General features: G+C 33.6%; 1 protein-coding gene across 5 annotated transcripts; it reads left to right on the plus strand.

Annotated features, from left to right (window-relative positions):
• The first annotated feature begins 237 nt into the window (after positions 1–237).
• Positions 238–27,312, plus strand: LOC128232255 (uncharacterized). Of its 5 annotated transcripts, none has more exons than XM_052945709.1 (11): positions 238–255; positions 10,383–10,439; positions 15,682–15,759; positions 16,738–16,845; positions 17,078–17,185; positions 18,629–18,706; positions 19,255–19,413; positions 20,112–20,174; positions 21,897–22,010; positions 24,133–24,262; positions 25,362–27,312. In XM_052945709.1, exons 3-11 carry the CDS (start codon positions 15,687–15,689, stop codon positions 26,269–26,271), a joined length of 1,743 nt encoding a protein of 580 aa, XP_052801669.1. In that variant the 5' UTR covers positions 238–255; positions 10,383–10,439; positions 15,682–15,686; the 3' UTR covers positions 26,272–27,312. The 5 variants fall into 5 exon arrangements, with proteins under 5 accessions (XP_052801669.1, XP_052801668.1, XP_052801667.1 ...); XM_052945708.1 differs by lacking the exon at positions 238–255 and adding an exon at positions 270–424; XM_052945707.1 differs by lacking the exon at positions 238–255 and adding an exon at positions 1,299–1,441.
• Positions 27,313–27,562: the final 250 nt, after the last annotated feature.

The raw sequence follows: 27,562 nt of genomic DNA on the forward strand, positions 1-27,562 counted from the left end.
ACGATCTGACCTCTTTCCGGGTGCAGTGCATTTAATTCTGCAGAAGATAAAACGAATTCTTGTTTGAGTTTAACAAAACATCGTATTTTGTATGCGTTTGCTTTATATCATTGCAATATTTATTCTAAAACTTACCTTGAACATGAATAAAATGCGTCTGATTGATTTTACTTTGTCACAATTTCCGCAATACCTACGCCCGTTTATATCTGTTCTACTAGCTGGGCTTATAATTAGGTGATTTGTCAAATAAAGGTCAGGGACAATAAGTCATAGCGAATGTTATATGCATCAGACGAAATATTCATACAACATGAAAGTTTAAAAATTGATATGAACGCGTTTTATTTGGATGTAATTTATGCAGATATGTGATAAATGCATATTATTAACTCGGAGCAGTGTCATTATCTTCGTCATCGATGTAAGCGATTTTTGTTTAAAGTTTTGCTTTTGTTTTTTCGCTTGCATGTATAAACTGCGCTGAGTGGTATTATATAATTTAAGATAAAGCTTTGTTAATACAGCAAAATGGTTTAATTAAGGATAAACATGTTTCAGTAGCGTGTTTTATTAATTGATATTTAGATAAATAGTAATCATAAAAACTCATGTTGATTTTTTTATTGAAATTAAACAAAATGAAATATAAATATTTTCATGAAATATATGTAACTTAAACATTTTATGTCAAATGATTTTTTAGTCAATTATACACGTGCTGTATGTCTGTACTAAAATAATATGTGTACTACATACACTAATTAAACAGGATTGGAGATATAAATACTGTTTCCTGATTGTTTTCATCACAACAAGTCTATTATTGCCTGATCTTCCTGCAGTCAATATGGTTCAATTATTATTTACTTTAAAAGTCCAAGCAAAAATTTAAACATTTAACAAACGAACGATAGAAATAAAACAAAAATGGTTAAAATATTTAGACAATAAAAGTAGTAAAATAAGATATTATACAACATTGTAAATAAAACAAGAATAAATAGTTAAATGAGCGAATGAATTAATTAATTTACGAACGAACGAACAGACCAACGGACGAACGAACGAACGAACAAACACACAATTAGACAAATCAGCAACCAAGGAAACAAACACACATTACAGGATCATAGGTCTAAATAATGAACAGTAAATTCAATAAGAAAAAAACAGCATTGGTAGGCATGTCCTGGTTCTTTGGCAGAGCAGGGTTTAAACTGAATCACTAGTTCCGCATTATGATTGATATAAATGTTTCTTCCTCGCTGTGCATGCGGAAAATCATTTACATATTACTAGGAAGTTTTACATGGACCTTCATGCAAACTAGTGGGACAACACAGTTTTAGACTCGCAATAACGATTGGAAAATAGGGGGACAAATTTATTTATTTTATTATTAAGCAAGTACAATGGAAATGGACTTATTTTACATTACGTAAGTGACATTACGTGTCATTGGAACGATTTGTATGCGTTGTTATAATGCGCAATTATGTACAGCTTTCAAGACCAATTTAAACGGTTTTGTAAGCTATGGAATAGGGGTTGATCAATTTAAATGGACCACTATATTAAATCGCTTAGACCTCTTCATTTTATTTTTCATTTTGGCAGTGTTCAACTTACAATGCTATCAATTATGGCGTACAATTTAGGTCATAAGATGACAGTAGAGTCGAAACAAAGGTACACCTCTAAATATAGATATGCATCTCTATTTAATTTAGTGGTGAACTTCTATTCTTAAAGGTGCAGGTCTTAATATAGAGATTCAACTTTATATCATTAAGAGGTGCACCTTCAGAGGTGCAGGTCTTAATATAGAGATTCAACTTTATATCATTAAGAGGGGCATCTTCAGAGGTGCAGGTCTTAATATAGAGATTCAACTTTATATCATTAAGAGGGGCATCTTCAGAGGTGCAGGTCTTAATATAGAGATTCAACTTTATATCATTAAGAGGGGCATCTTCAGAGGTGCAGGTCTTAATATAGAGATTCAACTTTATATCATTAAGAGGGGCATCTTCAGAGGTGCAGGTCTTAATATAGAGATGCATCGCTATCTAATTTAGAGGTGAACTTCTATTCTTAAAGGTGCAGGTCTTAATATAGAGATTCAACTTTATATCATTAAGAGGTGCATCTTCAGAGGTGCAGGTCTAATATAGAGGTGCACCTTTATATCGTTAAGAGGTGCATCTTCAGAGGTGCAGGTCTTAATATAGAGATTCAACTTTATATCATTAAGAGGTGCACCTTCAGAGGTGCAGGTCTTAATATAGAGATTCAACTTTATATCATTAAGAGGTGCACCTTCAGAGGTGCAGGTCTTAATGTAGAGATTCAACTTTATATCATTAAGAGGTGCACCTTCAGAGGTGCAGGTCTTAATATAGAGATTCAACTTTATATCATTAAGAGGTGCATCTTCAGAGGTGCAGGTCTTAATATAGAGATTCAACTTTATATCATTAAGAGGTGCACCTTCAGAGGTGCAGGTCTTAATATAGAGATTCAACTTTATATCATTAAGAGGTGCACCTTCAGAGGTGCAGGTCTTAATATAGAGATTCAACTTTATATCATTAAGAGGTGCATCTTCAGAGGTGCAGGTCTAATATAGAGGTGAACCTTTAAACATAGAGGTGCACCTTAATTCATGAGATTTAGGTGCACCTATTTGATATAGAAGTGTATTATGTATATGACATAGAAGTAGATGCCAATAATTGCACCTCTTTATATAGAGGTGCACCTCTAAATTAGACAATGGTGCACCTCTGAATAAGATAGACTGATGCACATCTAAATGTAGACGTTATCCATTTTATTATACATTATAATTAGTTGAAGGCGATTTTTGACTCTAATGGTACGTCATAGTATGACGAACATTAACAACCTCTGTATATAGAAATGCATCGCTATCCAATTAAGAGGTGCACTTCTATACTTAAAGGTGCAGGTCTTAATATAAAGATTCAACTTTATATAATTTAGAGGTGCATCTTCTGAGGTGTAGGTCTTAATATAGAGGTGCACCTTTATAAAATTTATAGTTGCATCTTCAGAGGTTCAGGTCTTAATATAGAGATTAATCTTTATAAAAATTATAGTTGCATCTTCAGAGGTGCAGGTCTTAATATAGATATTCACTTTTATAAAATTTAGAGTTGCATCTTCAGAGGTGTAGGTCTTAATATAGAGATTCACCTTTATAAAATTTAGAGTTGCATCTTCAGAGGTGCAGGTTTTAATGCAGAGATCCTCTTTTATATAATTTAGAGTTGCATCTTCAGAGGTGTAGGTATTTTTATAGAGGTGCACCAATAGAAATAGAGGTGCACCTCTATTTATGAGATTGATGTTTACCTTTTGATATAGAGGTGAACCATTTATATGATATAGAAGAACACCTTTATATCAATAATTGTGCCTCTTTATATAGAGGTGCACCTCTAAATTAGACAAAGTTGTGCCTCAAAATTAGATAGAATGATGCACCTATAAATAGACATTCTCCATTTTATTATACATTATAATAAGTTGAAGGCGATTTTTGACCCGAATGGTTCGTCATAGTATGACGACCATGAACAAACCTTGACTGTGGCTGTACCTTTTGAAGGAGCTTTCTTTCAGAATGTACCTAGTATATTATTTTTTTTTGTTTTGAAACACTTAAGTTGATGAAAATGAATGAATATTATTTGCAATAATTGATGTTATATCAGAGGACACTTCTAAACTATATTGATACGCTGTTATATCAGCAGCCTGACTGCCGATATAATTGTTAAGTGAAACAAGAATTAGTTATTACAATCTTAGTGTTTGGCGCGAATACCCCCTCTATATCATCCAATGAATAGCCCATTAAAATATAGAGGGTGAGAGTGGTCTAGTGGTATAGGTGTCCGCCTCTCACCCAACAGGTTGTTGGTTCGATCCCCACCAGGGGTACTTTCTCATAGCCTCCCCAAAAAGGACACAGTACTGGTTTCTGCCCAGGAAACGGAATCGAAAGTGATTCTATAAGCTAGCTTTCGTCACAATCGAGCTTAAATAAATTAGTATAAACCAATAGCCGATTAAATTAAGAAAAATGATGGAACTTTGGTGGTGGTTTTCGTCAAACGATTAACTCAAAATCCTTCCAGCAATCCCAATGGCGGAGACATAACGTAAACACTAAATTGAGATGCAACTTCCCATTCCCTTAAACCTTACTTTCTGTTATGTTCCTTCACTCAAGTTCTATTTTCCGCACTTCACAATGTCTAACTTTTTTTTCAAAAGTTATGTATATAAAGAATTGCATAAACATATTAATTTCTTTTTTGCCTCTCGATTACACAATCCATTGTTAAAATGATCCATATTTGTTTTTTTTAGTGTATTATAATGAATAATGAATGAAATATGTCAACTTATCAATTCTGGTATTTCACACAACATAATGATTTACAGAAGTGACACTTCAAGCATTTATGCTCACTTCTCAATTCTGTAAATGTGTACTTAAATCTCTTGTAGCATTTTTTCTTGCATCTTAAAAGTTACAAATGCTTACTATTATGATAACTTTGTGATAATATGTCTGATGGACGTATCATATTATAAAGTTTATACTGGTTAAACCAAACACTAAATGCATTTTGTGATATATGTGGTGATTGAGAATTAAATATGATTTTGAATTATTGGAACATTCAAATGTACAGTCAGTCCAATCCCTGAGGTTTCTGTGTGCATGACAAGCCCCCTCATTATTATTGCCGAATGTGCTGGAGGAATGGATTAGGTGTAAGAAAATGCGGGTGATCGTATGGCATCATGGCAATAACCGATATCCAAGATGGCGGCTATGATGGCCGCCAATTTTAGAAGTATCAACATTTGCAACAATTCAGCATTTAACAAACATATTTATGTACGGGTTCGGTTAATTAATCATTTTTCTTCATGATAATACATGCCGATAACTAATCTTCTCATTTAAAGTGCAAAAATACTTTTTTAATATATAATTTACATTTTTTTTTATGTAATTAGGTAGTACTTTAAATAAATGTTTTGCTCAAATGTGTAATTTAAGGCAAAAAAGTTGTTTTCTTGCTGAATTAGATATAATTCTGTATGTTGTTGTTAAAATCTTAATGTTAATGTTTTCATTGAAAACGCATGCTACAAATGCTACAAATGTATCAATTCAAAATTAAATATGAGTTTAATTTAAATATTTAAACATGTAAAAGGGGCGGGGTTGATGTCAGGCGCGTATATAGGGCCAATTTGGGATTACGCAGAACGATGACGGAGAGCATATTAACCCCTTCACCCCCTGCCCCCATGCGGGTTTTATTTCAAATTTGGGGGGGGGGGGTAGTATGGCAAACACTTCGACCTGTAAAAAATTCATTACGCCACTGTGTTGTTGCGTACAGTCAGCTACGCGCCTGGATGTGTGAATGGTTCTTGATCAGATCCGCTGTATATATTCAGTTTAAGTAAATACATATGACAATAAAATCTTTTAAAAAAAGTTATTTTGTTTTTGAATGTTTAATATTCTCATTTCTATTCAACATATGTATTTTGAATTAATATGTGATTGATTAACTAAATAAAGAAGTAATCCGTGTATATTCAGTAGGCACACGTGATCATAATTAATAGTATACAAAAGCATTAAAACTCCAGAATAAACTGCAAATTTACACACAATGAGATAATTGTTATCAATATTTGTATTGAAGTATTGAAATTAAGCGCTTAAAGCTTTCTCATTAAGAGCTTCAGTATTGCTCCTGAATAGAGTTCTTTTCCCTAGAAATAAATTTGCTTGTTAAAACAAGTCAGAGTCAGGTTCCACTTCCAAGTCAATTTGAATTTTCAAAGAAATTGCAGCTTCCGATAATTTGGATAATGAAAAATTGACACTGTCATTAATATAAGCGAGTCATGCTACTGTCTCTGTCCTATTTTAAGACAAACCAGATACCATTCACCAAAAGCCAAACCTATCTTAAAGACATATACAACACGGGAGCAGAGTATTTCAGGGATTTGAGTATTTGAGTACACGTAGCCAGCAAAGAAACCTGATTTGCTCACTGATTACATTGTGAGTGCTGATATGTATGAAACTGAACAAGACAAAAAAGATGACATAAAGAAGCAAGATACATCTTTGACCCTAGGAAGAATGATTTTATCGCATATTGCAAATACGAATGTAAGCATTGAAAATAAGGAGCAGCTTATGTATTTTTGGAGTGCATACAACTAGGCTGTGACAATCGAAAACGTTAGTTAGAAGATTGTAGATTTTTTCCAGTGATACTGAGCCTTGTCACTAAAAACAAAACTGTATACACGTCGCCTAAGATTTTCCGAGGCATTCTTGAACGACTGGACAAAGATCTGTCTGGCAAATCCGTCAGACTTTAACAATCTCATACTATATTTAGGCTCATATCACATGGCCAAACTATATCCAAGCTGTATCGGAAAGTTCCTGAAGAACTTAAGAAATTTGGATTGAAAGCTCAATGTTTTGCCCAAACGTTGTAAAGTTTGTCCTAAATGGAAGTCACTATGTTAGATTCTTAAAAGGAAAGCTCCCTTTGAGCTGAATATATGAAAGACTACAGTGGTTTGAGCAAAGAGAAAGGTGTATAAAGAACAGTTGCAAACTATGTTGGAGCTGAAGACAGCAGTTGCAAAAGACATGATAAAACTTCCACTGACATCACAGAAAGTCCATGAACGTTTCTACCAAGGACAATTTGTTATCAAGAGAACTCCAGTGAAGATTAAAGCTGTTGGTGCTGACCAATGTATTGAATAGACAATAAACAAATCGAAGAAAAGCAGCCTAGGAATAAATGGAAGTTCAAGGAAAAGGGAGTTTGTAGCACAATGGGAAACAATATACCATGAGATGAAGCCCGACTGTAATATACATCGCGAGCTCAGTGGATTAAAACCGTATTACTACGAATTAATGCTCAATCGTGAGTTCAGTGATTCTGAAACATTAACAAGAGAAGCAAATGTTACTGACATGATAGCCTATATACATTCATTTCAAAACACTGTTAAATATGAGCTATTATTGCATAAAACAGAATATGGTGCTGAAAGTTTGTCGTAATGTAGTTAGAAGTGATTTTGTGTTTGACTCGTAAATAAAAGGTTCGGTAAAACCCCCCGAGAGAACTAAATTACACATCGAGTGGAAGAAGATATCCAACTATCTGTTAACATGGACACTTTTAAGGAATCAATTGTCAATAAAGCCAAGTTCCTAAGTTGGTTGTGAAAATGTATGCTGGAAAATAAACCATATATGTGTCCAGGGATTGAAGTTGTCCTCACTGCTGTAGCGAGAGCGTGCATGACATCGAAATGCCAGTCTGTCAAGGAATGAAAACAATGTGACTCTGCCCAGTTATATCTTTGTACTGAACAAGCTAAAGATAGATTGATACATCATGCAGGAACCCTACAATCAAACGAGCATACGACGAAGTTATTGCAGAAAAATATTCGGAACTTTGTGCCGTACTTCCGGACGCACATGTATTTACAGGCTGTGACACCAGAAGTAAAGTCGGAACAAAACTTTTTGCCCAAACAAGTACGTCTGAAAGATACCTGTCAGAATCACTTAATAATTCAGACCAGCATGAGGTTAAAAGTAACAGAGCAGAGCAGTATCTAGTCAAAGTGTTGAAGTCCTCTGCCATATGCCTAACAATGGATAAGCTCAGACAATGTATCATTAAAGCAGTGTGATAATTATATATACACGCACACGAACGAGCTCAGCAATGTAATAGCATATATTGCGATCACAATATGCTACATACATACAAATCTTCAAGATGCTGATGTTGATACCAAATTAGACAGCTACGAAGAGTTCGATGAATTTTTGGTAGCCAATGTCATTAATGGTCTCATTCTGACTTGGAGCTGCAAAGGTTGTTCAACGAAACGATGTACATGCAGAAAAACGGGGAGTTCATATTGCGTTTACAGAATGCCGAGAACACACTTCAAAAACTGTCTTTTCTTAATTAAAATTGAATGAGTATTAATTGATCTTGATGTCAAATTATGTTAAAAATAAGAAAACAAACACTTATGCACAAAACAAACAGTGACATGCTACTAATTACGATTAAGAGAAAAATGAACAATAAATTTACCTGTACAGAAAATGTGTTTGTAAAATGCTGAATTGTTGCTTAGTTATGTTGATCCTTCAAAATGTTGGCTCTTTTTCATGGCAAATTACTCCATCCACTTTTGTGGGTGTCAGTTGCACATTTTAGCAACTTCTTTTATATAAATTCTAATTTCATCCCATTATTTCCATTTATCACATAAACAATAATAACCATTATTTGATCATATATATTGCAAATACTATAAAGCTTTTGACACCATTTTTAAATTTCAGGGGTAGATTTGGGATACAAATGTTAAAAAAATACCAACACATGTAGTTGTCCACTTTACATATGAATCATGAGTTATCGTCATGTATTATCATGAAGAAAAAGATCAATAAATCTAACATGTACAGAAACTGTATTTGTAAAATGCTGAATTGTTGCTTATGTTGATCTTTCAATTAAAGAGGCCTTGGATTTATCGATTATGACCATTATGCAACACGATCACCCTCACAATTCTTGCATCTGTGCCACTCCTTTTACAAAGTCAGCAATATGAATGAGGCGACCTTTTACGCACACAGAAACCCCCTCAAGGACTGTAAGTGTCATTTTTATAATAAATTCATCTCGATTCGTTAAGATATCCGGGTACGGGTAAACAGCACACACGTATTACATCAAAAACGTAATTTTATTAATAGTTTAATATAAATGTTACATAGAATAAAATTAAAATATATTTGTTGAAACTATTTTTTTATTTTAAAGTAAGATGGTTTTTTTTTATTGAAGTCACTTTCATATCGAAACATTTTGTCCAAATGTCATACATAAGCGCACTAACTAAAGTTGTTGCGCTTAAGTCTTATTGATATATCTTTCCGTATGTAAATTATTCAATACATTTTTATTAAAATATTGATAAGTACGAAATACTTATAAAACCAATAACATGTTAAAGAGGTCTTAGAATCAATATTAGCATGTTTTAATACATCGTCGGTAACCACGATACCTTCTTGCGCTACAATTCATACATACAGTGGGAAAATTGATTAACAAAATCTCGTTTATATGCATATAAATATGGCAAGGGAGAACACTCCTTTTCCAATGAAAACGAATGATACAATTGAATACTTTTCAATAACCCTATACTGTCTGTTCTCTACACAGGCGAGTGGTCTTAGTTGCTGTTTTAAAATATCCGATATTGTAAATGTATCATTTTGTTTGTGGGCCAGGCATTAAATAATTTAATTTCGAGTGGAAGGTGAACAAAATGCTTGTTGCAATGGTATAATCTCACCAACCTTGAAGTTAAAATTAGAACTTAATTATTAATCATTATTTTGTTGCAATGATACAATATCACGAAACTTAAGGTTAAAATTAGAATTTAATTGTTAATCATCATTTTGTTGCAATGATACAATATCACGAAACTTAAGGTTAAAATAAGAACTAAATAGATGATTATTATTTTGTTGCAATGATACAATATCACGAAACTTTAGGTTAAAATAAGAACTAAATTGATGATCATTATTTTGTTGCAATGATACAATACCACCAACATTAAGGTTAAAATTAGAACTCAATTGTTAATCATTATTTTGTTGCAATGGTACAAAATCACGAAACTTAAGGTTAAAATTAGAACTAAATAGATGATCATTATTTTGTTGCAATTATACAATATCACCAACATTAGGTTTAAATTAGTACTCAATTGTTAATCATCATTTTAAATTGTGACAGATAGTGTAATATTTTGCCAAAAAGCGTTAGGATCGCATACAGTATATACAATTGAATGGCATCAGACCCATTAGATTCAAATCAGTCTCTATTAGTCGGTGTTTACGCAAAACTGAGTTTACGCCTTGAAATTCACGATCTTAAGCCTCAGGATTGTCGTGTTTTACGAATGGCAAATATGGCCACCATATGAACCACACGTTACAGAAATCAGACCAGTTTGCAGTTGTGTGATATTGGTTGTGTTTGGCAATGACAAATGCTGTGGTTGTTCACACTTAACGCTCCTCAAGAATTGCGTAAATATTACCAAGTTCTTGCATAATATCAGAAACATATTCCAAGCTGTTTAACTCTCCCAAGTCTTACATAAATATTATTGTTGTTTTTCAAGGTGTTCAATATTTATTTCTTTTTTAGATTGACGATACGCAGTTTCTTTCACAGTTGGGCCATGGAAACTCTAAGATGATAAAGGTGAGTTCTCGGGAGACACTGATAAAGGATAGATGTTTTTAATGCATGCCCCTATTCAATAAGCATATCACTGAATAACAATTGACGCTGATACACGTTTATAAGTTTAATTTCATAGAACTCAATTCATAATAAAATGACAGCATCAGTACATGAGAAAACGAAAAACATATAAGAACGAGGCTTTTTTAAAAATAAAATCTAAGCAAAATACAAATAAAAAATCAGAGTATAACGAAAACAATGGAGATTTATGTTTAAGATTGCTTTATACGAACATGCGAGATAAATACATGTGCGTCTATTATTGTCTGAACATAAAAATTGACAGTGTTAAAACCTTTTTTAATATTTCGTTACCAAACCTCATTCAACGTAGCTTGACATAATAAATTGTAGTTGTTTTTGTATTATTTTAAGTATTGTATTTATGTCCCTGTATGATTCACCCAGTTTCAACAAATAGGTAAATGGAATTTTATTGAAGTTAGTGCAAAACTTAACACAAATAAAATAAAGCCCGATAAACTACATATTTATTTAATAATTCATTTCAATACTTATGTAAAAAACTAAAGAACAAGCTTAGTAGCAAAAAGTTTAAACATAAACCCGGTTTAATGGCACTGGGTAAATGTAAAAAACTACAGAACAAGCTTAGTAGCAAAAAGTTTAAATATAAACCCGGTTTAATGGCACTGGGTAAACGCCAAGGACATTGAACACAAAAATAAAAAGTCACAAATAAGAAACATGGAAGAACAGCACAAAACTCCACAAACAGCACAGTGTATACATACTATATATATACTATATAAAAAATAGGTATGTTTATCAAGAATTGTTAGGTACAGCCTTGGAACGGTCAGTAAAATGTAAATTTACTGTGGGTTTAAACCAGTTAACGTGCACAAACCTCACTCTTATCCCAACAATCCTAAACCGGTTTTTTCCTCAATATGTCTCTGTTTATTTTATATAATATATATAATAAGTTAAGATAGAGCAGAAAACAATGATTATTCGTTCGCAGAATTTGGTAGCTCTTGTTCTGTAGTCTGCGACCATATTTGACTACGCTAAGCAAAAACCATTGATCTTTTCACTGTGGTTCTTATATATAACTGTGACCTGACAACCCTCCTAGTGTGACTTTGACCTTTGAGCTAAGAGCACATGTCTTATAAGTGACGCACCTTCCCATGGGACTCTACAATTATATCAAGTTTGATTGATTGATTATCATTAATAATTAAACAGCTATTGATGAAACAAGTATGTAACAGACGGACACACGGACAAACGGGCGAATAAATTAACCGTTAAACCTGTTTTCGTTACAGTGCACAGACAGACAGCGCATTGTTGGACGGACAGTGTAACTTTTATATAGCTTGCTTCGGGTGCAATTAAAACTGCGTTCAATAAACATAAACAAGCTGTTACTCAATGATATATTTTCATGTTTATGAACGTAAGGACGTAACCAATTAGTTTGAATGTAATTTTGAAAGTAAGTTAAATGGATTTTAGGTATTGCATAGCAGTTGTAAGAAAGCTTTTTAGAAGACCCTCGTATTTAAAGGCATATGACGTATAACACAGATGAATCTCATACTTAAAGTATCATATTAAACAGCTGCCTTACAACCGAAGGCGTTTTTGTGGAAAATAGAAATTATGTACGCTATTCATACAAGCGTCATTTAAAGTCTTGTGCCTTTAATGTATTTGTATAAGAAGAAACTGTATAGTTTGAGTAAATAGTGATTTTTACTGTTTTTTTCTGAATGGTATTCGTGACCAGGAAGCTCAGTGCCAAATACCGATTTAGATAAATGGTTGACTATATCATATATTCAGACCATGAAACATTATCCGAATTCATTATTGCTTATAATTGAATTCAACTATAATACCATTTTAATTGCTGCCCACCCGTAAAAGCAGAAGAAAAACGTCACCGATACGTAAACACGCATAAGTAAAACGTTACCCACTAGTAGACACGCATAAGTAAAACGTTACCCATACGAAGACACGTATAAGTAAAACGTGACACATACGTAGACACGCATAAGTAAAACGTTACCCATACGTAAACAATCATTAGTAATACGTTAGCCATACGTAAACACGCATAAGTAAAAGATCCCCCATACTTTAACACGCCTAAGTAAAACGTTACCCACACGTTTATACGCCTAAGTAAAACGTTACTCACACGTCAACACGCATAAGTAAAAGGTTACCCACACGCAATCATGCATAAGTAAAACGTTACTCACACGTAAACACGCATACGTAAAACGTTACCCACACGTCAACACGCATAAGTAAAACGTTACCCACACGTAAAAACGCATAAGTAAAACGTTACCCACACGTAAACACGCATTAGTAAAACGTTACTCACACGTACTTGCACAAGTAAGTCGTTACGAACATGAACACACACAAGTAAAAAGTTACCCACTCCCATTAATTTGATAGCTATCAACAAGAAAAAAAAAGTTATATAAACATTCAGTTATTTCCCCGTTGCACTGTAGACTTGCCATTGCGAAATTAAAGGCACACTATCTACGATTTGAAGTCCTGAAGCGATCACTTCTTTTTAATTCGATTTACTTCGCAATATATTTATGAGAATAAATGATATTTGTAAATATTAAGGCAAGATTACATAAGAGTTTTCGGCAATATCGGGATTCGAAGCCACGTCTTTTTTGTTTTAGTAGGCTACGTTAACCTAACTGTTATGGAGAATATTGATCAGTTTTTTTAAAAAAAATCTATAAATAAAATCAAAATTAAAAAATATATGAAACAAATTTCAACATAACGATTTAAACATATGTGTATGTTTTACACCCTACATAAGGCCATGTTTCTTGCCCCGTTTTTAATCTGATATGGGGCTAAAACTGGTACAATTCACAAACCCTATGTATAGGTTGAATAGAATAATCTCCTTTTCTTAACATCTCACATACTTGGTGGGTCTTTAATTTCTATTGTTTTGACAAAAGTTCAAGGAAGATCAGCTCAGCCGACAAAATTACATAACATTTCCAGCAGAAACGTACTAACTCCCCTTGAAGAGATGGTGTTTGTCAAAAACTGTGAAGTTTGCACGTGCAGTCAAACAAACAAGGCTGTAGGTTTGCCATTGGCAGTAAAGGAATATGTATGGTCAATTGTCAGCCGTGATCAACATCACGGTCCAATGCCAGGTTCGATATAAATTTAGGAGCATTAAACAATGTATTACATAACTATTACGTATTCTGATTATCAGTAGAAAGGTTAAACATGCAGAAATCTGTGATATCTAAGAGAAATCGAAAAACGCTGATTAGTTCTATATAAAGTTTTAAAATTTGAAATTTGGATTTTGTATGTGAAGGTAACTTGTACATATGTGTCTGGTTAGAAATAGAAATGGCCAATTAAACATTTACAAATGAAAGAGGAGATAAGTTCGTTGTAAATTGTTGCTGCGTTCTTATCGCAAAACTAATCAATTTAGGGTATCTTTTTAAATTTATTTTTATGTATAAAATTAATCCATTTCTGCTTTTAATCCAATGAAATTGAAAAGAAAATTTGTTCTGAAAATGCATTATTTCTTTTATTTTTTTTTTAAAATAAAAGTCGTTTAAAAATATGTATGCCAATTATTTAACGTTTAGTATTGTATTACGTAAACAATAAAAAAAGTCCGTTGAAAGGCATAAGTGTCGCATTTTTTAAAACATGTACTTCTTTTTTCGGTTTTTTACATTATTTAAGTCTTCAGATTTTTTCGCGCAATTACAATCAAAACCTCTTTTTCATATTTCAATTATATTTAATTTTGAACAATTTCTTATTATATATTTTGTACAGTATTTTACAAAACTCACCGGCACCACCGCTTTTACCCGGCCGTTGATTTCACGGAGAAATAAGCGCTTACACTTTAGAAATATAATTGGCCGTGCTAACACTGTTTCGTTTTGTTTAACATCCGTGTAACAATGGAGACATATTTCACTGTAAATACACATTTATGCCATTATTGAAATAATCTTGTAAAATATAGTTTTAAAAATGAATAAATTTTGCCTAACATTTCGATAAAGTTATCCAAATCTTAAAACACAGCGTCAGAATTACTAACGCAACGGAATACTATCATATAAGTATATCAATAACTGGATGTTAGTTACAAAAACAAGTTGCGAAAAAGTTTTTGAACGTTAAATTCGGACTATGTTTCTTCATTATTCAACATGAAGCGTATGAAATCCCGCAAAATTATTTTTGAAATAGGCACTGTTTCAATAAGACTATTAAAAAATCACACTCCATTCTCATAAAAAATCAGTCAAAATAAATACTCATCAACTATCTCAACACCCCAGTGAACTCCTGTATCACTCGCATTTACAAGGCCGAAAGTCCGACATTTCGATTTATTAATGAATATTTTAAGTGTGTGCTATCTGTTTTTGTTGTATTGTTAACATGTGTATCTTTCCTTAGCCCTGAAACCGTTTTGACCAAACCAACCGGTTAATCATTTATGACTTTTGTTGTTGCCTTGGTTTTCCTTGTAGTTTAGGCCATATTCTTCTTTTTCGTCTTCGTCTTCTTCTTCTTTCTTCTTCTAAAATTTACAACGCCATTTATTTTTTATTAAACAAAATATTTAAAACATTTATGTTCTTGTTAATAACTCCGATCTGGCAGGCGTTGATTCCGGATGCCTAGCTAATGTAGAGGACGAAATTGACATTTCAAACGGACAAAGAAAAGTTTTCTGCAATTAAAAATATGCTTCAAACATTTAAAACAATTTTGTTTTTGTTAATAATTCAGAGACATATGTTGCACACTACAACTGAATGTGTTGTTTTAACTTTCTTGAATGTAACCCACAGGAAAAACAAACGTATGCTAAAGCTAATATCAGAGTCAAGACGTAACTTTGTACAGATGATAATTTATTCCTAGCAGCGCGTATCTTAGAAACGCAAAGATTTTTGAACATAAAAACAAGCGATGGCTGTGTATGTTCGATTCAACCCTGAATGGCTTTATGCGCAGGAAGTAGATATAAACATCCAACACTTTCAATATAAGGAAGCTAACCTGTTAATTTGATGAAGATTGCGCAGAAGCATCGATTTGCATTTCCTATTTTTATTATCACATTTCGCGGTTCTGAGATTTCATCTTTACTCGTGTATTTCAGTCACAATGGCAGTTTCAACACCCTGGACATCGCCCGCCGCACCCAACACAAGCGTGACAGTCCATCCGGCAAGCCTTGGTAGGTTAAATATTTAAAACGGCTTGTAAATACTTATATTGTAAGAAAGAAACAAATACATCTTGAAATAAATAATATAAAATAAGCATGTAATGGCGTTATTAGCCAACGGTATATGTGTGTTTTGACGGATATCTGCTTCTGTTTGGAATAACCGGTAAGACTGTTGTGATTGAAAGATTTGAATTGGCTTTGCACTGAAAGGGGCATATGCGTTTGGATTGCATTGATATCGAGTTTTTTATTGTTTAGAATACGTTTGGAAATTTCATGTAAAAGGTACAGATTCATTCTTTCCTTTTCATTATGCTAGAGGAGATATAGCTTTGCATGTATTTGGAAAATACGTGGTGAATTTTTTTTTTTTATTGTATTGCCCATGGCGTGATAAACAGTCCAGAAATGTGGCCCTTCATCATACATCCTAGCCTGTGATTTGATAAACAGATATACAAGGAGTGGTCATAATAATATATAATGCAACTGCATTCACAATCCAATATGGTTTTGTTTATATGATTCTATGAAACCCCTTGAAAAAGTGGCCTTCATTGGCATCTGTCCTGAATATTCCATGTACCAACGTCAATACTTAATTGATTTATGGAACTTTGGGTACACTTGCCTAAATTGTGGCTTGTCATGATTGAAAGTATATATACGATTCATTTCTCATTTATTTGAAAATATTGCATGATTGCAGAGAACTTGATACGTGTCCTTCTGATGCCTAAATGTTTTTAAAAAAGCCATACTGATTTAGAACAAGACAGCCTTAAACAGGGAGACAAGATCAATTCATGCCAAATTGTAGGGGTTCGAAACTGCTCTAATTAGTACATACAGTATTTTACAATGTTTATTGTGGGTTAAAATTACCGGTACAGTGAGTATTGAAATATCGACTGAACAGAGTTATATATAAAAAAATTGTATATATTATGCAACAATATATATTCCGACGAGAAATATCTTCAGCGAAGCATCCGCAAATCTGGTCAAAAAGCGAGGTCGCAGTTTGGTTACGTTGGTGCACTGAAGAGTACTCAATAGAACCTGTCCCTCCGGAACACTTTGATCTCAATGGTACGTATTATTTCTATCTAAATTGTTCATAGTGCGCTGTTTCATCGTATTATCCAATTTAGTGTAAAGTTTGCCGTGTACGTTCAGTTACAAGCACCATAGCTAATGAAATAAATATGCTAAATTTTGTGGTCCAACAGACTAAAGTAACGTTAAAAATTTCCAATATTTTTTTTTGACAAATATAACATCATTTCATATTTCTATATTTTTAAATAATTTTCCTTACCAGGGAAGGCTTTGTGTCTATTAACGAAGGCAGATTTTGTCGAACGTGTACCGAAGAATGGAGATGTGTTGTACAACAGCCTTATGAAGTTGACGTCCAAACACCACACAGGTTTATGAGATTAATATGCTTTAACATATACCATGTTATATAATATTGAACACAAAATAAATCAAATCCATGTCTGGTTTGAGAGATGTACATTTATCTAGCAATGGATGTAAAAAAAATCAGCAATTTGAACTCATTTGGAGGTACTCATTTTTGATAAATATTAACATTACTGGTCAAGCGATTTTTATCTATCAGTTTGTCACATGATCAGATCTGTGAAGTTCCTTGGAAACAAAAAGAGGATATGTAACATGTGTTTCTTATATATTGAACAGTATATTTAAACTAAATCAATCATACCTTACACAAACATCCGCATTCTTTTCTTCAATTTTAAGGTAATAGATCGATGAGATCATTTCGAAAACGCCGTTATAAGTAAAATATCAGCGTATATTGAGATTTATTCCAGGAAAACTGATATAAAAATGCGTTAGCTAGAAAAAGGATGTATTATTTATTAACACTTTAGGCAGGTGTGCGTAAGCTATTAGTCTTTGTTATTTAACAACGCTTATGTTATCTACAAAAGGTATGTTTGGTTAAAAATGTCAAAAGGATATTGTTGATTCATGCACAGCCATGAAGCAGAACATAGCGACATGATATTTCAAAATACTTGTAACTATACATAGAATATACATTATACTCTGCTTTACTACATCGTACGTTAAATACTTAATTAATGATCCAACTTTGCATCAAACTTATCAAACTATTTCAGTTAACATATTCAGTGTGTTTTAACTAATTTTATACCCCCCCCCCCCCCCCTCAATCCTACTTTGTAAACATTTGATCTGTTTTGAAATATCATATTTGACATGAAAGAAATATGTGACAGGATGAATAGAATAACAGGTTAATGCCTTGGATGGAAAAAGTTAATCTGACAAGGTGTAGGGATATATCTGGTGAGCAGAATCCACGGCACTTACCTATTATGCTCTATTTATATGACGTTCAAATCAGATTACAATCACGATACGTATCTACTTTGTTTAAAAATGCACTCTTACTCCCAAATAAGATTTACCCCAATTAATAATAATGTTTTAATATTCCAAAAAAGATGAATAAATGTCGAAAACAATGGTTCTTAAGAAGGATATTAGGTTTAATTTGGAAGAAATGAGCATAAAACACGGAATTTCTACCTTATGAGACTAAAGTCTATCTATTGTTATCAATAATAAATATTCCATAAATGCATTATTTAGTAAGTAGTTTAAGGTTTATCATTCAAAATTGATGTATGGTATACATGTGTATGTATCGATTTTGAGTGAAGAGTGACACTTTAACAAATCATCGTAGTTCAAGTGTGTTTGTCCGTGGTTATCATAGGAACTTAAAAACCTCCATTTGGTTTAAAATTTATAAGCATTTTTATGTAAGGGTGGTTTGGTTTCGTGTCTATTTAAGTATTATATGAAACAGATAAAGGAAGTCTGATTAACCCATCCTCAGTATCAACCACAAAGGGAATCCAAGATTCTTCATCTTCTCAGGTTTGCGGTAAGCTCACGTAAGACTTTTGTATCCGTATGAGATTCAACTTATGTGTCTGTAAACTAATATCCTTCTTTACAGTAAGGATATTTTATGGTGTAAATGGTAGAAATGTATTTTAAGATTGAAAAAATGAAAGAATCGGTTTGGAAAAGGAAATTTGATTCGCTTTGACAATAATTTGTTTTGTGCCTCGGTGAATACAAGTTTAGTTCGAGGTTACTAGACAAGTAGGTTTTCCTTCAGAGACTCCGTTTTTCCCCCGACATAATAAGAACTTACCTCCGCCTAACATCGAGCCATCTTGAGGGATGAATACAATGTTGTAATAACTTGTTTTACATTCGATGTCAAAAAAATAATAGAAAAAGTACCAATTGGTAATGGATTTTTCTCGTTATTGATATTCAACGTAAAGAGGTGTTTTTCTTCAGTTTTTTTAATACATTAAAACGTTACATTTTGAGGATTGTTTCAAATAGCATAGAAAAATTATATAGGTAGAACCACCTATCTAGAATTAATACGCAAAATATGGACCATTCTGTTTTCAGACTCGGTGGGAGCCAATGTCTTGATCCTCCCTCAGTCTTCCGCCTCACTCCAGCAATCTTCACTCACAGCTGGCTGCTCCACTAAGAATTTTGTTCCAATTCGACCACATCCTCACCCTCTCTTACACGCACCTACACCATTGACAGGGTCTTTTAATGGTAAAGGTGGTGTTTGAATGTGTTTTTTTTCACTTTTATAGGGGCATACTATTTCATAAGTGTTTACTTACTTTAGATGACGTGTGAAGAGAAAGTTAGAGTAAGAAGTTGGTTTAAGCTTCTATCGGGTCTGTTTTTTTAGATAACATATATAATGAAATTCGTTGTGTAAGACATCTTGGGTGGGGCTGTCACTTTGACTTCTTTTCTACTCTCACTCTTGAAGGTTTATTTGTATTTATAGAATTATTGTTGATGTGTTCATAATGACAATTAATGAAGTCTGACCTTATTCGTTGGTAACAATTGGTAACAGCAGGGGCGGTTAAAAGATGTGGCTTTAGTGGGAGAAAAACCTGGCTGTGCAATTTTGGACATGAGCCCTCTTCACCAGAACCTTAAAATATGTGGTTAAAAAATTGGTTGTTTGAGTCCTGCATTAAGAACATTTTTGCTATTTTAGTCTGAAAAGATTCATATTTGTAAAAAAATACATGGACATTTTCATACAAAAATAAATGGACAGTATTTTCTTAATCCGCTAGTTAACACTACACATTGAAAATGAAGGTCTAATTAAGTACACGAGACTGCTCTAAGCTGATATGCATTTTGAAAGAAAGCACGGCTTTGCTTAGAGCTTCCAAAATAACGTTCCATGGCAAATATCCATCCACACGCATGTTGTTGTTTTGCAGATTCTGTGATATACCAGCGTGGCTATCAACTTGATCCACTTGTGCGACTAGAGCAATCCTCAGGTAATGCTATTTTTAACATCATACGGTGTCACGTAGGAATACTTAATGTTTGCTTTGGTATCCATTACAAATTTTGTCATGCAATGATTGTTTGATAGTTATCAACAAGTATTCTTGCTAAATGGAGACAAATTTGAATCCAAAAATCAGATTCATAAGATATATTATAAACGAATTAAAAAAGGGAAAAAGGGAAAGTTAAAAAAAAACTTGACATATATTGTTATGCTAATTGTCGCCATTAAGGACTGTTTCAAATACTAATTTGTAAAGGGTTATAATCAATTAATTGTCATTCAGTGTTAATATTTATAGTAGGGATGGCAACGAGTACCCGAGTACTCGAGTACTCGATCGAACGTCCGAGTACTCGAGTACCAAATCACTACTCGAGTACTCGGAAAAAAATCAAAAACATATATAAAAATCACCAAATACACGATTTACAGACAAAATATCAGATCTGGTTAGTTGCCAAGAGGACAATTTACGGTCCATCTGATCACCGCTGTGTACACAATTGACCTCAATCAATTAGTTGACAGTAGTTGTGATAGTTGCAAACTGTCAACAAAGGACCCTTATTTCAAATAAGCACTGATGTCAATTAGCGAAGTTTTGATAGCGGTACTTTCACCTACACAATTCTATTGTATACCAATTAGAGACCTTCCACCAAACAATGGATGCTAACGAGCGAAAGAATATCGACTGTTTACGAGAATTGATTTCTTAATGGGCGTATTTTAACTATTTTTGCAATGAATATCACAATTGATTGGTTGATATTTTAAATCAAGAATTATGAATATTAATGAGGTAAACAACAATTACACAGTACGAAAAACTATCATTTAAAAAAAAAAATTGTAGAGCAAACAACTCAACAACTGAACTTCGTATTGAATTTCGTTCACTATTTTTATGTATGCTATTAATTTTCGTTCATTGTAATTCTGATTGTTGTTCATTTCTGCAGTGCATACTTGTATAAAATGAAACGAATAAGACAAATTAAAAGCCTGAGACAACATTTGTTTTCTTTTTATATCATTTTTTGTTAAAATAGTAAAAATACGTAAAGAAAGTTTACTTTAAAGGTGAAAATGACCAATAATACGACCAACGCACAATATACGTCATTAACGATACATGTATGCACAATCTTGTCTTTGCGAACACATATTCAATTTTTCCGAGTAATCGAGTACCCGAGTACTCGATCGAACGATCGTCCGAGTACTCGAGTATTAATTTTACTACTCGTTGCCATCCCTAATTTATAGATAACATAAGTCAGTAAACTCATTAAATTCAGTTACGTGAAATAAATCTGTTCCAAACACAACTTTATTGGCTAGCACGTATAATAAAGCAACAATGTTGGGCTATCATTGAGTTCCACAATTTCAGCATTAAACATGGCTTATTGGCCCGTTTCATCATTGAGACGACTATTTTTATTAATCTATTCTTCTCGGTTTCAGTTTATATATACTTTGAAATAACTTTCTTTGTGTCATTATCATTATATTGAAATTAAAATTGCAGATCCATATTAAATATTGACTTTATACGTGTAAAATTTCTGTCTACATTCAAAAGGTGTATCTGACATTATGTAAGGAAAATGAACAACAAGAGCAGGATGCCATTTGTCTCCTTACATTAAAAAATGTGAATGTATATTTGTGTGTGTATGTGTGTGGGTTTGTGTTGCAGATTGTCGCCTGCTGTGGGAGTTTATCTACCAGCTCCTGTCCAACAACAAATACAGCAGTTACGTAAGCTGGGAGAGTCACCCAGATTATGTCTTCCGCATTAACAATCCGACAGGTACTCGTTAGTCTTCAACTTAATAATATTACAACAAACATCATTCTCGTTTACACAATGTAACGTGACGATGTCTGAAACCGGAGTACCTGGAAGAAACCTGGCTTGGTGACAGGTTCTGGTCAGCCAATTTGCCGAAGGATTTTTTTTCATCTGTAGTTGATACTTCGATGGCCTGCAAGGTCCGTCCATATAAAGCTTTTCCACAATACAGAAGCCAAAGAGTTCACATTGTTAAAAAATCCATCTATATTTGAGATACAATCTTCTGCATGATTAAAACATTATCCTTAGCTGCATGTATACGAAGGCTAGAGAGCTAAGCAAATTTTAAGAATGTAGACTTTGTCCAATATTAATTTGAATCAAAAGACAATTTAACTATTTGTTCAGTCAAAATGCATCAGACTATCAAGTCAACCCAGTATTGTATCAAAAAAGAAAGTTACGGAGAACAAATGCGTTCAAATAACTTCCTGGATTCAAACATGCGAATATTTTTCTTAAATTATCACATGTACAAATACGTTTGTCATTTCATCAAACCATTGCGACTCAATGTTATCAGTGTAATATAACTTTCAAGTGTTTTGCTTTCTGGAAATGAATAATAAATGACCGTAAATAGGTTACAGATAAAATCATGGCTCTTTGTATTTTTACTCTTTATTTCATCTGAAAATCACAATTTACAATTGACCGATTTTGCAATAGTTTCTAGGCCAACACAGCGTGTTTGTAATATTTATATTGGTATAATACTTATATATTCTTCATCAACAAACTAATCCGTTTAAAACCCCAATAATGTGGCACCAACAAGCATCAATTTTTACATTATTGTACGTACACCTTAAAACAGAGGCAATCAACACAAAGCCCCAAATGCATTATTGTTTCGGAAGTGCCAAATACTTTGACAATTAAAACTATTCATATTCTTGTAGCACTTAATGCATATTCATTCGGAAAATGAGTTCAGCTCTAAAAATTACCAAACGCGTATGAAATGAAATTTGTGATGTTGGTCCTTCCAAGCTTATTTTACATTGAGCGATCCCTAAATAAGCACAGGGAGAAACAATACATCCTGTTGATGTACATGTTTAAAACAATGGGTCTTCACGTAGCAATGCGTATAGGACACAGGACAATGTATTGTTATTATTGCCGCCTTTTGTTTCATAGGTTCTAAATACAAACGCTTATAATATATCGGACATTTTTAACACTGCATAAGGAAGGTTTTCTTTAGAAGTGGTGTCTGTAATTTCGCTTAATTTACCTTTTTACAGGGCCCTCATTTGCTTGCAATTGCTCCACGATGACTTAGATAAAACCGCGTTCAATTTCACACGCGTTCGTTTCCGATTTTCTAACTTTGGTAGGCTGATTCGCAAACGTATAAAATGATCTGCTGATGATTGGTTTTGATAGTTTTGAAAGACAATTCACCTCAAAATTTGCAACAAGATATTCTGCCATCGTTCTTTACATATAAAAATAGGTAATAACAAATGCGAAGCCTACGAACAACACTTAAAAGTATCTTGTTTAGCTCACCAAAAAAGCATGTTCCAGGTTATCTGTCCATTCGACATCGAACACAAAATCCACAAACCGCCTATAGTCACGTATACCCAATACTAAAGTAATATCGTATACCATTGGAATAGCGAATATAACTCAATATATTATTTAATTTTGAACAATGTTTAAATGAAGCAAAGACAAGAATTCCGGATTCCGATCATAAGAGCGGTATTCCGAGTCTTCGGGGATGGGGTGACATCCTCATATTTCGGCCAATAACATATTTTCCGGGTGGCGGTCTCTCACATGGCCTGTCAACGTGCGGCCTGTCGAGTACCATCCGTGTCTAGAGACATCTTAATGCCCCTCCCCACCAAAAAACAACATAAATATGTTTATAATAAGACAACGTTTTTGTCTACTTTGCGAAGGGAATCAAGCTTATGACTTTTCATTCCACAAGAAGCGTTGTCTTTTGATTTATCAGTATCTGCATAGTTCGTTACACAACCACATAAAACGTGAACTGTATCGTTGGAAATACGACTATTTAAAGACTTAGATAATCTTATTTTACCTTTCTTTTCAGGCTTAGCCGATCTATGGGGACAACAAAAGAACAGAACAAACATGACCTACGAGAAATTATCAAGAGCGCTCCGATATTACTACAGAATGAATATCATCAAAAAGGTGCCGGGGAAGAGGCTTACGTACAGGTAGAATTGTATTTATCATTAAGTTTGTACATAATACGTGTGTAAATCTTAACCTAATGAAGACTGAAACAACTGAAACAATGAGTGTTGGTTTTCCACTAGATTGGCTTAATTCAAGGTTATATCATTTACTATCTACGCTAAATTAAAACAGCCATGTTTAACAAAATAAATATGATAATATAAACAATTGAAAGAGTCACCATTGAGTTCTGCACAGTAATATTTGTGTGGAATTATTAGAAACTGTCACTCTCCTTTTTTCTTACTGATATTGATAAAAGCGCGAAATATTCAAAATTATATGAAAGGAACGCGACGTATTGAACTAAGGGGCGATTAAGTACAACCATGTGAATCTTGTGAACAAAAGGTTATAAGAAATTAAGGCGAAACACAAGTCTGAAAGTTATAATCTTGATAGAACAATGCCGAATAGTGTCATTTTCCACACTCAACTGACAAGCTACGACAGTGGTTCAATACTAGAAATAAAGCGATTGTATATAAAGGGAGGTAATTCCTTTTATATCACAGTCGATATAATTCTTAATATATTTCTTTAAATAGCAGCCCAGAAAGTTAGTCAGCGATACTTAAATTTTGAGTCAAAGGTCAGGATGATTGAAAGCATTGCTTAATGAGTATGTTTTCAATGCTTTTAATACCATCAAGAAGATATACTTAAAATACATGGCAATTCCTTTGTCTTTTTGAATACATATATTTGATATACATACTAACTGAATGAACTTGGTTGCTTTACGTCGTGCGCATTTTAATATACTAAAGGCTTTCACTTTTTTCTTTTTCACTTTTGGTTTTATAGAGAGTGTATGACTGAATTAGTTCCCATACATTGATACTAACTAGAGTATTTGCTAGAAATTGTTTTGTTAAAAAAAGAAATCACAAAACCTTTAATATCTGTGTGCAATGTTCATATTTTCATTTATTATTGGTAGCGTTATCTCCCTTTCATGGAAGCATATTGTTAAAATATATTTAACATACTCTTTAAAGACCCTGATTTTATGAATTTACTTCATAAGTTTAATTAGTCGATAAATATTCTTCTAATATTGATTTTATATTGCAGGTTTTTACAGTCTCCTTCAAAGATTCAAAAGGGTCAACGAGGAGCCAAACCACAATATAGACTACAGATGGAGTTCAGCGGGACGGACAGGGGAGAAGTACCCGCACAATCATCAGCCCCTGCTTCTATCAAAACTGACCGAGCTGATAGTTCGGATGTCAGTGAACATTCATCTCTGTCCTGGCCAGAAGAAGTACGTGATGAAAGTGACATTGAGGCTGAAACTGCGGACACCGTAGAGACAGTAACGCGAGAAAATGGTGGATCTCCGGAATGCTCAAATGGAACAAATCGAGGAAATGGAAGTAGGTTTGAAGATGTGACAGAAAATGAACCAAAGTCTCAGACATCAACGTTGTTACCTGAACGCAGAAATGCAGAGTCTGTTAGACATGAAAGTTTTAAAACTTTGTCACCAAGCATAGAACACAACAGAAATAGATTGTTAATGGCGGGTCATACGGGCCGGTCTTCTCCTTACCAAAAGGATATAATCTCGATTTCACCTTTCCATCAAAACGGACCTCAGTTGTTGTTTACAAACAATGCTTTTGAAGCGTACACAGACAAAATCTCGCAGATTCAACAAAGACAATCCCCACTATATCATGGTGCCTCTACATATCCATACAGAACAGAGACACATCATGAACATATGCGCCAACCTTTCTCATATAACAACATGCTTACTAGAACAAGATTCGGATTGGGGCGTGCCCCGTCTCTTGATTCGGCTACAAGTTGCCTGTGTGCTCCAAAGCCAGTAAGGCCTGGTCAGCCTCGGTCTATCAGTCCCAGGTTCATAGAACAAACAGAACCAGAGGATCTTTCAATGCGATCTCATTCTAATTCTAATAAAGCGTCACCGTCTGCTACATACGTTCCAAATTCGAACGTTTTCAATCAGTAGTCCAGTTGTGCCTTCAAGTTTATTAATACGTAATGCAAAACTCTACTGGTATGTTCACTTGTACGCGTTGAATTCTTTGTGTTTGCTATGTCATCTGAGAATTATTGTACCTTAAAAGTTTTATCGGTCTAGCCAATTTACGTATTAAAATTGTGTGAACTAAGAATGTCACAAAGATAATTATGAACATGGCTCTGCAATACGACTTTGCATAAAAAAACACTACAATGATAAACACGAGTCGTTCAATGTGATTGATATGAAGTTAACAACAACAATTACCTGAACAATATCACAATAAAGGAGACTAAATTGGGTTGTCACATATACGACGTATAAAGAAATCCTTCGTTAAAGAATAATACATAAAACTTGAAGATATACGTGCACACAAAGCGTCGCGTATATGCACACATAACCACGCGTATATGAATAATTAATGATTGTTGTAAAGAGATCGTAAAAGACTAATTGTACATGTGATCTACTGTTTGAGTACAGCGTCATCCATACATATTTGATTTTATATAAATTAACCGCGTGAAGTCAGTGTCAAGGGCATACTTTAATTGGGTGATCTACGTCGTACATGGATGAATTGGATCGTGTAAGGTGAACGTCTTCCGTCTATAACGGAATGTTATACTATGAACGCACATCCACCGAATACAGCGGCCCGTTTACATACGATAGTCGGTCAGCAACGACATTTACGGCCAGCTACAACTCCTTTATGTACGGGTAACTACACGTACACGTATAAATACAAGTAGTGTTTTGCAACCTCTTTTTGCCACACAAACCCTCTATTCTTTGCATTATGCAGAATGTTTTTATCAATATATATATACATCGTTTTCACATTACAATACCGTTGATTCTTTGAAGGATTTACTGTCGCATACAAAGTGCTGTAACTTTTTCACCTCTATTGAAGCTTTTTTATTCCATATGTTTGGTTGTTGCTCAAGGCTTTATTCATTTCATTTGTACATTTTCACTTTCATAAAGTGTTTTGTCTGAATATGATTTTGAAACCAATATGTGTTGTTGTTTTCTTCTATATATACATATATGTATTTATGATTTCCTTTTGCGAAAGGTCAGTCCTTTCCAATGTTCGTTGTTTGTTTTCCGACAATCGTATTTCGGTTATAGTTTATTGTCAGAATGTTCTCTTAAATGTTTCTCCCGCTAAACCACACAGCCATTTGCTTTGTATCATCAAAGAAATGAACGATGGTGGTAAATGAGCCGTCCGTCCTGGCCATTGTTAATTGGAGACATATCA

Source organism: Mya arenaria, chromosome 4, assembly GCF_026914265.1.
Source record: "Mya arenaria isolate MELC-2E11 chromosome 4, ASM2691426v1".
NCBI lineage: Eukaryota > Metazoa > Mollusca > Bivalvia > Myida > Myidae > Mya > Mya arenaria.

Coding starts and splice junctions, on each gene's coding strand:
- LOC128232255 (XM_052945709.1), top strand. CDS start 15,687: ATGGCAGTTTCAACACCCTGGACATCGCCCGCCGCACCCAACACAAGC. Junction 20,175..21,896: donor GCGACTAGAGCAATCCTCAG/GTAATGCTATTT, acceptor TTTGTGTTGCAG/ATTGTCGCCTGCTGTGGGAG. Junction 22,011..24,132: donor CCGCATTAACAATCCGACAG/GTACTCGTTAGT, acceptor CTTTCTTTTCAG/GCTTAGCCGATCTATGGGGA.